Source organism: Oreochromis aureus, linkage group 3 (assembly GCF_013358895.1).
Source record: "Oreochromis aureus strain Israel breed Guangdong linkage group 3, ZZ_aureus, whole genome shotgun sequence".
Lineage (NCBI taxonomy): Eukaryota > Metazoa > Chordata > Actinopteri > Cichliformes > Cichlidae > Oreochromis > Oreochromis aureus.
The window spans coordinates 63,295,302-63,308,118 of record NC_052944.1 but is presented as its reverse complement, the minus strand read 5'-3'; the positions used below and the strand labels follow the sequence as shown (position 1 = coordinate 63,308,118).

The window sequence follows — 12,817 nt, the reverse complement described above, 5'->3', positions numbered from 1 at the left end:
ATTAATTATTAGAGCGAATAAAATCGAATGTACACCTTTTGTCACAGCTTTGGTGACAAACTTCAGACACTAGGTGGCAGTACACGTCCGTTGTCCTCACGGTCACTTCATTATCACAGCCAAACCCCCGCCATGCCTCCACTGCTGTTCCGAATGACTGACAGTTCATACAGGTGAAACATTGTGATCTGACCGCCCTCTATGGAGCTTTGTGGTCTTTGCATACCAGGTTGTGATACAGACACACAGAATAAAATCAATAGAAGTTGGTATACCAAACCACCTCAGCTGCTGCAGAAAGAAGAGCTGCTGTCTTGTTGTTTTGTGATCACATCTATGTGATGTGACCAGCTGAGGCCAACCTGAAGGATGTGACTCTCTCTACCTCTGTCCCCTCAATGTAAATGTGGGTGTAAATTTGAGGAGTGGACAAGGGTTAATTTACATTTAAACACTATAACTAAATTACTTGTGAAATCAGTACCTCAGATCTGAGTAAAGGGCCTGTTCTTCCACCTCGCTTGACTTTCAAATGTGGATGCAAAGTTTCTGCTCTCTTGTTACTTGTGTACACTTTCCTCTGTGTTTCCTGTTTAATTTACTCTCTGATTCAGGATTCTGTGCCAAGATGAGATCACAGCAAACAAGTATAAGTTAAGGTGTTTGGGATTCGGGAGATTTCATTGATTATTATAAGTTATAATGAATTTTTAAATAAAGAATAATGTGAGAAAAAGAAAGTAAAACATTACGTTTTGTTTTATAAGAACGAAGTTCGTGGGGGGGGGGATGCTTTCAGTTGGGAAAATATTTGTGATTGTAATCAATGAAGATAATTTAATTACTTATAATGAATATTTAATGATGATTTAATAATGTAATCCATCTGAACCACACAATGTACACAATGTATGTGTGTATCTGAAGGAATAATAAGAAGTTGTAATGTAACACACACGTGTGTTGTGAGGGCAGATTTCCATTCATGGGGCCATCTGCTGCATTTGTTCATGTGATATTACTCAGCCAGAGGAAAAGAGATTCCTATGCCTTTGTTTTCCCTCAACAGTATGTGGTCTTTCTGTCATTCACACACAGAAACTAATAGTTAAATAAACAAAATTAAACTTAGTAAATCCATACTGGCACTCAACAATACCAAACAAAAAATCTAAACTTGCACAAGTAAATCCACCTTAGAAACCAGGTGAAATGAAATGATGTGTTACATTCTACACTGCTATGCTTGTGCAGGTTTGGCCTCCAGTATGATCATCCATGGTCAAGAAAACTGTAAGGGGACTTGTAACAGCTGTTGAAATGCTAGTGTTTCACCACTATGGGGAGCTCTTGTAATGCTAATGTCATTAATAATACCAGAGTGGTGAATCAGGGGAGTGTCTCTCAGCATTCAGCATTTAATTGCATTTTTTTTTTTTTTAATTCAAACTTAAAACTGTTTGTTCCTGCCATTCAGCAGGAGCGGGAGGTAAGCAATAGAAGGGAGATCTGCTGTTGCTATTAAAAAAACCTAGATAACTCACTTAAATATTATGATCTAAACTACTTACAGACAAAGCGTAAGAGGAGAGTGGACTCAGCAAGCAGTGGATCAGCACCACAGATCTCTGATTAAAACAGGCCCTGTGCTGAATTTGAATTTCAAATGTGCAAACAACGTTTCTCCTCTGCTGTTATCTCTCATCTCATCTGTGTACTCTCTCTTTTGTGTGATGGCTCTGCACAGTCAGAGCAAATAAACCAAAGAAGTTTAACTGAGGCTGTTTCAGATTGAGGGGATTGGTGATTGTCAGTTATCTGTAGCTCTCTTTTGAAGAGGAGAGATGTTTATTTATGGACTTTTACTATTTATGTGAAAAACGCTCTTCAATCATATTTAATAAAAGCAGAGTGGTGAATCAGAGGAGGAGTGTCTCTCAGTGTTCATCAGCACTGCCACACACACACACACACACACACACACACACACACACACACACACACATCGTGTAATCCTGTCTCATCATGTCTGGAATGCCGTTCAACCATTTCTTACAAACCCTTGAGACTTCATGATGTTTCATAATAAAAATGACTACATAATGTTTGCTAGTACTGTCATGGGTTGACAGTCCTCGCTGGGCAGCCTGCTCGTTTTGTGTCTGTGCGTGTTTTTGTCTCTCCGTCGGCCTCTCTGTCTCCCTGGGTTTATGTTTTCAAGGAGGTGCACACTTCCGGAAGCAAATACCAGAAGGCCTCAGAGCAGGAATAATATATTTATTGGTTTCAAACTAATATAAGGTCAGTTTTGTATCCATGAATATCATTAATCAACATGGCCTCCCTCTGGGTTTCCCTCTTTCTGCGTTGCATGTACTCTTGAGCTTCAGTCATAGTGCTTATCTGGCCTCATCATTACTTTTACCCTGACGTGCTTTACAATTATGTAGTGTTCATCATGTAGATGACACATTCACTTGATATTAAGATAAGATAAGATAAGATAAGATAAGATAAGATAAGATAACCTTTATTAGTCCCACACGTGGGAAATTTGTTTTGTCACAGCAGGAAGTGGACAGTGCAAAAGTTATGAAGCAAAAATTAGAATAAAATAAAATAAGAATAAATACAGCACACAACTGTACAGAATAGAATAAAATAAAATACTATATACAGTAGAATAAAATAGAATAAAATATACAATAAGATAAAAATAGAATACAAATGCTAACACCACATTATTGCAAACAACAGCAACAGCATTACCCACACGTGCTGTAATGCAGCGACTGCTTTCATTCACATCCTGCAGGGAGTTTCCCTTCTACACTGTTGCTTAGTTCATGTTAGAAGAACTAGAACATGTGCAATATAATTACTTCCCTTGTTCAGTTCATTCACTTCTCTATTGTCTCTACAAAGGAAATGTTTTGTTTAGTTAATGGATAAGAAACGGAAATCCAGTCTTCATATGCTTCATAAGCAGGTGTGATGCAGCAGTGTCATGAAGGTTTATTAATTTAATATGTTTGAATGTTGAGTCATCTCTTGCTGAATCACTGAATTTATAGTATTATTAATTCATATTTGGGATACAGGAGTTATTATAAGTCATTCTGAAAAAGGCTCTAAGAGAGAAAAATAAAGTAAAGCTGTAATGTAGAGGCTGAGCCTGGGTTTGAAGTCAGTGAGGCTGACGTGATGCTACTGTTGTGAATGAAAGTTGTTGTATGGGGAAAGTCCAATAACTCCATCCATACTGATCTTATGAGCTCAAGCATTTACTGCTTACCATGATTTCCATGTCACAGTTCATCATCCAATATAAATCACTGCAGCAGAGCCGTCACAAACAGGACCAACAACAGCCTAATTTAATGTTCCTACCTTAAATACAATTATTTACAAAGAAAAAAGAAAGAAAGTCACACATAAGTTGATAAACAAAGGACGAAAATGGAGAAAGTAAGTTTTAGTTTTACAAGAAATGGGGGAGCGTTGGGCTCCACCTACTCTGTAGCAGTTTGTCTGTCAGAACTGATTCACTTTTTTTTCAGTCACAAAAGAAAAAATAAGTAAACAAGTGAGCTCATAGCAAACAAAAAAGCTGGAAGCCAGAGGTCAGATTTAAACATTAGGGGACTTTTCTTATAAACAAGACAAACGGACATTTTGAGAAGATGATGTCATTGTTGTTGTTTACCTAGTTATCTATGAGCTCTACTAACTGGAGCACACACTCATGTAGGTCACACCTAAACTTGATGACACAGATTTACTCACCCTGATGCTGTCAATGAACTTCGAAACTATATCTAGTCAGCCTGACGAGGAAACGGTACATATACTGTCAAAGAACATGCAAATAAGACTGGTTGACTCACAGCCCTGATCCCACATTTAGTTTTTTAAACCATCTTATCAAGTTACTGAGTTCATGAGTTGCTGCTTGTAAAACAAATTACAGGAAAAGAAAAGAACAGGTTCAAACTGATAACACAAACCATTGTTAAAACTGATCTGACCACATTTTAATATCAACAGTTTTCCTTCAGACAGTTAAATGTTCTTTGGATTCTTAAAGACTTGAATAATGAGTTTGTTTTAAAACAGAAGAAAAAAACGATTACACTTTCATGTATGTCTTTTGTATCTTAAAACTGCTTCCTCAAACTGAACAGTGGGTCTGATGAACCTGAACACAAACCACAAAAACTCCTCCATGTTGTTTGCATGTGACTCCTAACAGTCACAGGCTTGTTAGCAGTTGTGCAGGTTACATTTTAAATGTATAATTTCTTTGTATCATGGTTAAAGGTAATATTCAGGTTTATTAGCAGCTTTGAATGGACAGAATCATCCTGTGATGCAAAGTTATGGCTTCATGTAGGCTACATGTCTAACCTGCATGAGATCTGAAACATATTATTAATAGATAATTTATTCTCACCAGATAGTTATAATATGACAGTCTGAAAAAGTTATATCCATCATATTAACAAAATTTTTGTCCTTGCCATTGTTGAGCAAGTTTGACTAGTGTGATCACTGATGCTGTTCCAGGTAGAAATTAAACTGTGTGGGCCCAGCTGTCATTTCTGTGTAGTGTGCACACTGAGTACGATCCTCTTTCTCTGTAGAAACCTATACACTTAGCATGTGAGAAATTACTGTGATATCACTTCCCTTATAATGATGACATGACCCTGACCATGTTCTATCACTCGGTGTTGGAGAGCGTCGTGTTCTTTGCAGCTGTGTGCTGGGGAAGTGGGGTGAAGACAGCTGATGCCAACAGGCTGAACAAACTGATTAGAAAGGCTGGTTCTGTCCTGGGTGTCAGACTTGAGAACCTGGAGGAGGTGTCCGAGAGGAGAATGCTAAAAAAGCTTCTTTCTATCATGGACAACCCCTCCCACCCCATGCACGCCCCCATGATGGACCATCGGAGCAAACGCAGCAAAAGACTCATTGCCCTGAAATGCAGAACTGACCGCCACAGGAAATCCTTTGTGCCGGTGGCAATAAGACTGTTTAACTCTTCCTCACTCTGTAGGTGATTCTCCTGAGATGATTACCAATGTTATACTGTTCCCTCCCAGACCGTGCAATATTACCCAACAGTACTTATTGAATATTTGTTTTCATCCCCCCATCATACGCTGCTACTCCCTTTATTCTATTGCACAATACTTTGTCACTTTCTAGAACCGCCTGCACTGATAGTTCAGTTATTTATTCACCAGGATATAGTTATGTATATTACTTTGTTAGTGCAAGACATAGTATCGGATAACTCTATCCTACTGTATATTACTGTACACTATTCTTATTGTATATATTGTATATCTTATATCTATTTCATCTGTTCCTCTGTCTCTCCTGCTGCTTTGAGCATGTACATGACAAAAGAATTTCCCTCGGGATAAATAAAGTTGTTCTTATTCTTATTCTTATAAAAGACCAGAAAAACATGAAAACAGACATTTTGTTGGGGCTGAGCTGAAATAAAAATTCAGTCACTTTAAATCAAAAGATCTTTACTTTTTTTAAAGAACATGAACGATTTGAAAAGCAGAGCTTACAAAGTTTTAACACCTGAACATTGTTAATAACACACATGACACACTGAGAATTAACTTTGACATCATTTATTTCCTCATTATTTGAGCATTTCTGATCAATTACAGAATATTAAACATTATGATCTTTTCAGATCTGCTTCTGGCAGCTGAGGATTCCTGAAAGATGTGTCATGGTCTGTTTGTATTCTGCTCTTAGGTTTTGGTATAATTACTGAGAATTATGTGTAATAATTTATCAATACAATAAAGAAACAGAAATAAACTAATGAGAACATTTAATAACAATGAACGTCTGATTTTACTGATCACACTGTTGCCTCTGTGATGAAGAGGCACCTGTCAGACTATTTGATCTGTTTTCTATTAGTGTGAAGTTTGTTCTTTGACACTCAGCAGGACAACAAGCATAAAAACAATGAAATGACAGTAAATAGATTTTCATGTATGCAGCGCTAAAGCTGAAATAGACTGATTCTATTTTCTACTAAAGCTTCACTAACTGATAGCAGAAGGAACATTAGTTGGACATTTTGTAATGAGGCAAATAAATAGGTTATAAAGCATGAGGTAGATTAAATAGTACTGCAGTAATCTGAAAGCTCAACTGTCAGATTTTACTTATGAAACATTTCATTAGCTTATAATATAAATGTAGTTTAAGACCAGCTTTTGTTCAGTACAAGGAGGAGGTGAAAAATAGTTTCAGGTTAAAAAACAAAAGAGTCACACCAAAAATTGAGAGACCAGCTTCCAGCCTCTGTGAGTCCTCCTGTCTGACCTGCAGGTGAGAAACAGGTGTGAGGTGTCAGCTGTCAGGTAGGTGATGAGTGAAGAACAGAACAGAATCCATTTCCTCTTCAAACTGCTGTCAGACATTATCTACTGCACTCTGATGTTTCTCTCTGGAAGCAGTCCAGCTGTTTCCTGAGGAGGAGGATGAAGTTTTCTCAAGTGTCAGAGTGACATCAGGGATCCTTGTGGATTAATCGTGACAGTTGTTTGCTTTCAGCTCAGTTCTGTCATTGTATTCAGCAGCAGGAGATTCAGAGTTTAGAAAACTCTCAGACATTTCAATCTGTGGTTCAGCAGGAGGAGGATGTGAGTCCTGATTACATTGTAAATGTTTTCTATAGATCAAAATAAGAACAACAGCAGCAGAAAACACCACAGCAACAATTGAAAGGCCAATGACGAGTCCAACAGATCCAGCATCCTTCCCTCCATCCTCTGTGTGTCCTCCTGTCTGACCTGCAGGTGAGAAACAGGTGTGAGGTGTCAGCTGTCAGGTAGGTGATGAGTGAAGAACAGAACAGAATCCATTTCCTCTTCAAACTGCTGTCAGACATTATCTACTGCACTCTGATCACATCACTCAGACCAGCTGCTTTCTACAAAGTCTCATCAACAACATCTTTAGAAACAAACATCAACAACCAGGAAGCAGCTTCACCTCTGATCACACACACACTCAACTCTACTCACTCACCTGGAGGATCAACAGTCATGTTGGTGCTGTTTATGAGCTCCAATGAGTGTGTTTCTTCCGACCAGACACGACACTCGTATGTTCCAGCATCATTAATCGTCACATCCTTCAGAATCAAAGACACGTCTCCATCCTTCATCTGTCTGTCCTGCAGATCCACCCGGTTCTTAAAAGATGGATGCTGTTTGTCTGGATGAAAGTTCCCATGCCGATACATAAGGACATATTCATCTCCCAGGTCAGCTCTGCTCCATTCTACAAGAACAATGTTCTTGTTTGGAGCTCGACATGTCAGAGTGACGTTCTGTCCAGCTGTGATGTTTTTCTGGTCTGAAAGAGAGAACGTAACACAAAGCAGAGGTTAAAGGGATCAAATACGATTATTAACTTCTGGAGCTTTTATATCACAATTATAGAAACAATTAAGTTTAAAACTAAAGTGACCATTTAACATTTTTTTCTTCTTTTGATGAAAAAACGCTTGTTCACACTTTTACTAATTAGTAGTTAATAAGTAAACCAGAGTAACTACAACACAAAACAAATAGAAGTGTTGTAAACAGCACAGTCAAACTCATGCTTTAACAAATGACGGATGGGCTGTTCGCTTTAGTTCCTAGCTCCTCTCTGCTTTGCTGTCAGCCCGGCAAATAACTACATCGGTAGGCTATATGCAAGGTCTGCTGGGTAATGTAGTTCCAATAAGATAAAAGGGCCTTTGCTACACGACAAAGACAGTAAATGCTGGATGGCACAAACTTCCTGCAGCCAAATATGGATAAGACTGAGTTGTCATTGGCCGCTGTGTATGTAGCGCACTCACAAACACATCTAAGCCACCGATCTATAAAACTGGACCAATAATGTAAAATCCTCACAATCACTTCTGATTAAGGAAGCATGAACAAATCTAGTAATCTGCTTTCATCTTCTCTAGATTAGATCACTGTAACTCCTTATTCACATGCTTTACAACAACAACGTTCACACAAACTACAGTGCAAGAAAATCATATAGAAATACAACAGTTCACAGATTACACAACTTCAACCTGCTCTTGATAAAGAAAGAGCTAAACGGCACCATCTTAAATCACTTGAAATGTGTCACATGACCAACGTCTTACAAGTAATGTAAGATGGCGTCGCAGTCTCTCTCTTTTTCCTCTTTAAACGGAACAAAAACAATAACAACGGAAATTCTGCAGTGCTTGAAACATTCTTTCTTTTCTATTTTTGTATTAATCTCAATATTGAGTTTAAGACTTTAGTTTTGACTTTTACTGCCTCCTCTGGACTAGATATATCGTGGTATCTCAGATCTTGTAAGCTGTAGCATTGAGCTAACTCTCTCTCCCCGAGAATATCAGATTGAATAATCATCATCGTCTTTCAGGTCCCTCTTAAACACATATTTTTTTTTAATAAAAAGGACACTTTCTGTGCCTCCACTTTGTTATTTTGGGGTTATAAATATTTAAAGAATAATAAAGACAATTTTATACCAGCACCCGCAGCTATTTATCGTGTTCATTTCAGATATAGTGCTGACTTAAACAAACTTCAGCCGTGGACACACAACATGAAGCATTAAACAGAGAGCATAATATCGCACTGGGTATGACAAACTCAAACTCAAATCAGGAAATTCAATAGAATTGAGGTTTATGATGTTTTAAAAAAAATACATGCTAATAGTTGTATATACGTGATGGTGTTCATGCAAGGTTTATATCTACGCTATGATCATTATATTAAAGAGAATTGCTTTTAATTTTATTTAATACATATCTTAAAACCTTCGACACCTAGTATGACCGTGAACCCTCGATTGTAATATGATATATATATATATGTATATATATGTATATATATATATATATATATATATATATATATATACATATATGTATATATATATATATATATATATATATATATATATATATATATATGTATATATATGTATAAAATTGTTAACATCAACAACAGCAATAATAATAATAACAATAATAATAATAATAATAATGACGATGATAACACCATTTATTTTGAAACACTAACCCTAGAAGTATGTATACAGTTATGACCACATTTCATTATCACTGGTTAAAAGGAACACACAAAGTGCTCAATTTACAAGAACTTAAATATCTGCTCAGTTTACCGTTATGGACGGATGCCCGCAGTTCTCCGACAAACAGCAGAGCCCAGAGCAGTTCAATACAAAGAAAATCCATCATACTTTCTCTCCCTCGATAAACCATCAAAGATCTGTGTATCACGGAGAGTGATAATCAGTGTTGTCTGTAAAGCCAAAGTCTTCCTTAATGTGGACGCCTCACAAACCACTGTTTACAAACCAAACAGGCCTTGTGTGATAAATGTAGCTTTGATCAGGAGCAATTGGATTGGCCCATTGTTTTCACTTATATGGACTGCCCATCTGTCGTGAGCAGTTATAGGGACTGCCCACAACAGACTCTTTGCCTAAACCACCGGTCGGTCTAGTTTGTCCTGTTGTTCCTCTGTAAGCAGCCACGGAGAAGAGGGAAGTTGAAGTGAAGTAACACAGAGCAGTGAACAGAAACTGAGTCTTAGGAACAATGAAGCGTCCACTGCAGCTGCTGCCTCTGCTTTTCACAAATATTGATCTATGAAGTTGTTGTTTTGTTTTTTCCTGATTGTCTTTAGATGACATAGTAGGTCAGTAGCTACTACCTGTGACTGTCAGGTCCCAGCTAAACTCACAGCAGAGCACAGTTAAAGATTCAACGTTCAGGTTTACCAGCTTTAACCAGGCGTCCCTGTTTGCCTCACATTAGCTGGGAAGCTCGCACTGTGAACTAAGCAGGTAAAAATAAAAGGAAAAAAGTGACAATGAAAACAATTTAAACACGACCTCACCATTAATCTCCCTCCATCGTCTGTGGAGGGACGCAGTTGTTCCACTGTCTCCTTTAGCTCCATTTAAAGGTCTTCAGTATATTTCAAATATATCTGATAACATCAATATAATCTCCAATTCTAAAGGTATGAAAAAGCACTGAGGGTGCTTATTGAGCCACTGCGGAAAGTCCCTAAAGTGAAAGCAACAGCTGTGTTATAGCTCAAATATATGAAGGCGTGGTTGTAGCGATGCCTCCAATCACTGCCAGACCCAGTCTTCCTGGAATGAAGCGTCTAACCAAGTTTTGCTTTTCAATGAGCATAAAACAAAATATTAACATCACACTGAGGTTACTGAGTGAGTTTCATTTTGAATGTTTATCAAAGGAGGGACAGAGAAGGTCCCACCCAGCAACCCTAAGATCAAGTTTGTTGATCAGCGGAAAATTCCAACAGTTATTCTGTGATATTAATTCTCAAATTAAATGCAGAGAAAAGGCTCGAACTTTGGAGGTCAAAGGTCTGTTTAAAACCCTCACACTGCTCGTATAAACAGGACAGGGTGGGATTAAAAACAAACGCGGTGGAGAGTAAGGAGAAACACGCAAACATTTGTTCATAGTCCTGATACATACACACAGTAAACATATCTGTACTTGACTGGAATGCAGTTCAGCTGCTGGGTGGAGAGAATTATCACGGTCAGTGTTTCATGGAATAGACTGGTTAGAGCTTCACTTCCATTCAACCTACATCAGATCTCTATGTATACGTCCTCCCTGTGTTTCTACAAACACATTCACATATTTTTGCTTATAATCTGGATTTTCTGATCCAGAAATACAGTCTTCATAATGACACAGCTGCCGTGCGAGCAGACTCACATTGAAACTGCTGCCACTTTGTTTCTGAATGACATGAAAAAATGCTATATTTGCCTCTACAGTGTTTTTGTTTATTCAAAGTAATCATATAAAATCAATGAGAACAACAGAGAAATTTTCAAATAAAATTCAGATACCTGAAATTCTACTTAAGTACAGTAATGAAGTATTTTTATTTCACTACTTCCCACATCTGGTCTTATCATGTTACAGCAGAGGATTTTCAGTTTCTCCTCTGTTGTTATCTCTCATCTTATATCTCTCTCCTTTGTGTGATGGCTCTGCACAGTCAGAGCAAATAAACCAAGGGGATTGGTGATTGTAAGTTATCTCTAGCTCTTTTTTGAACAGGAAAGATGTTTATTTATGGACTTCTACTTTTTATGAGAGAAATGCTCTTCAATCATATTTAGTAAAAACGGAGTGGTGAATCAGTACCATGCTACAGACACCACTATGAAATAACATAAACCTAATAAAATGGGATTTATAATTCCAAATAATGTTTCCAACAATGTTTTTAAAATGTAAAGATGTAGAAATGGATTACATCATGTTAGCTAGTCGACTCTATTTAACATTGAAACCAGGTGAAACAGTATCAAAGGTTAAAATGCTTTAAAAAGTAAGGAACAGAAATGTCACAGCAACAATAAAGCAACATATTTAATTAATAAAAGTAAGACTAAACAAAGAAATCATGGAGGAAACTTCAGAAAATGTACAGTGATCAACACGATATGCTTCATATGCTTCATTCATCACACCTGCCTATGAGGTGTAATCCCATTGACTGTGTGTAAGAAAGCAGATGGTCTCACTCTCTCACTCTTTCTGACAGCAACAGGATTCATTAAGAAAAAAAGAGGCTCTTGGGCAAAAAGAAAGTAAAGCAGTAAGTTTTGTTTTACAAGAAATGAGAGAGGGGGGGGGGGCTACACTGCACTGTAGCAGTCTCAGAATTGTGTCTGTGAGTATAAAAAAAAAAGCACTGCTCTTATAAACAAAATGTTTGTCACATTTTGTAACATTTATGATGTTTATTCTGCTCTTTAATTGTCTTTGATAAACCCAGAGCGTTGGCTCACAGGAGGAGTGTTTGAATGGGATATGTACAGAGGAGAGTAAAGGGAATGTGTTTGCAGTATGCAGTATAAGTGCAGCTGTAGCTGTATATAAAAAACTGTATATAAGGAAAACTCTAAGACAGAAAAGGAAAAGTAACGCAGTAAGTTTCATTTTACTCTAAATGAAGTGGGAGGGAGTGTTGGTCTACACTCTGCCGAAGTCAGACAGAAATGGCAGAACATTTTTTTTCTGTTCACAGAAGACAAACATATATAACAGCTTATCCCTCTAGAGGCAAGAGGTCAGACAGACTATCTTATAAATAGTACAGACATTATGTCTGTGTTTGTAACATTTGTGACATTTATTCTAGTCTTTAGTTGTATTTAATAAACCTAGGGTGTTGGCTCACAGGAGTTGCAGTACTTTATTGGAAAGTCAGTCTCTAAGAAACCCCTGAGAAGTCACACATCAGTCCTTCATTAAAAAGCATCTTGTGACTGAACAGCTTCACTGTTATCACCCTGTCTAATCTGTCCCTGTGCTTCCTTCCTCCTGTTTCTGCACAAACACATGTAAAAACTGCCTTCAGTACCTTCTCCTCACTTCACTTGGCACAGCTTCTAATAACCCAAGGACAATGAGTGTGAACAGCATGAGGACAGGCTGTAGTTGTCCTCATCCTGTCTGTCCCTGCCGAAGCAGGCTGCTCTGTGCTTAATCATTTTCAAACCTTCAACACAGTGATGAGTCACATTTTAAGAACCCATCGAGCATCAAACTGCATCAGGGCTGACTGTGGATATGCACTTGGCAACAAACCCTTTCTGATTCTGAATGGTCAGATATGTTTTTGTTTGTTCTTCAAACTGTTTTCTTTTCTTTTCTCTTGTTGTTTTCTTC

The 12,817-nt window shown here is 37.7% G+C and overlaps 1 protein-coding gene across 3 annotated transcripts; it reads right to left on the bottom strand.

Annotated features, from left to right (window-relative positions):
- Positions 1–5,638: 5,638 nt before the first annotated feature.
- Positions 5,639–10,164, bottom strand: LOC120436339 (programmed cell death 1 ligand 1-like). Of its 3 annotated transcripts, none has more exons than XR_005610334.1 (3): positions 9,981–10,164; positions 7,075–7,404; positions 5,639–6,836 (listed from the first exon to the last, which is right to left on the bottom strand). XR_005610334.1 is itself a non-coding variant. In XM_039607211.1 (3 exons), exons 1-3 carry the CDS (start codon positions 9,338–9,340, stop codon positions 6,571–6,573), a joined length of 696 nt encoding a protein of 231 aa, XP_039463145.1. In that variant the 5' UTR covers positions 9,341–9,955; the 3' UTR covers positions 5,639–6,570. The 3 variants fall into 3 exon arrangements, 2 of the variants coding, with proteins under 2 accessions (XP_039463145.1, XP_039463147.1); XM_039607211.1 differs by lacking the exon at positions 9,981–10,164 and adding an exon at positions 9,241–9,955; XM_039607213.1 differs by lacking the exon at positions 9,981–10,164 and adding an exon at positions 9,241–9,955 and having other exon boundaries at positions 5,639–6,366.
- Between the last annotated feature and the right edge of the window lie 2,653 nt (positions 10,165–12,817).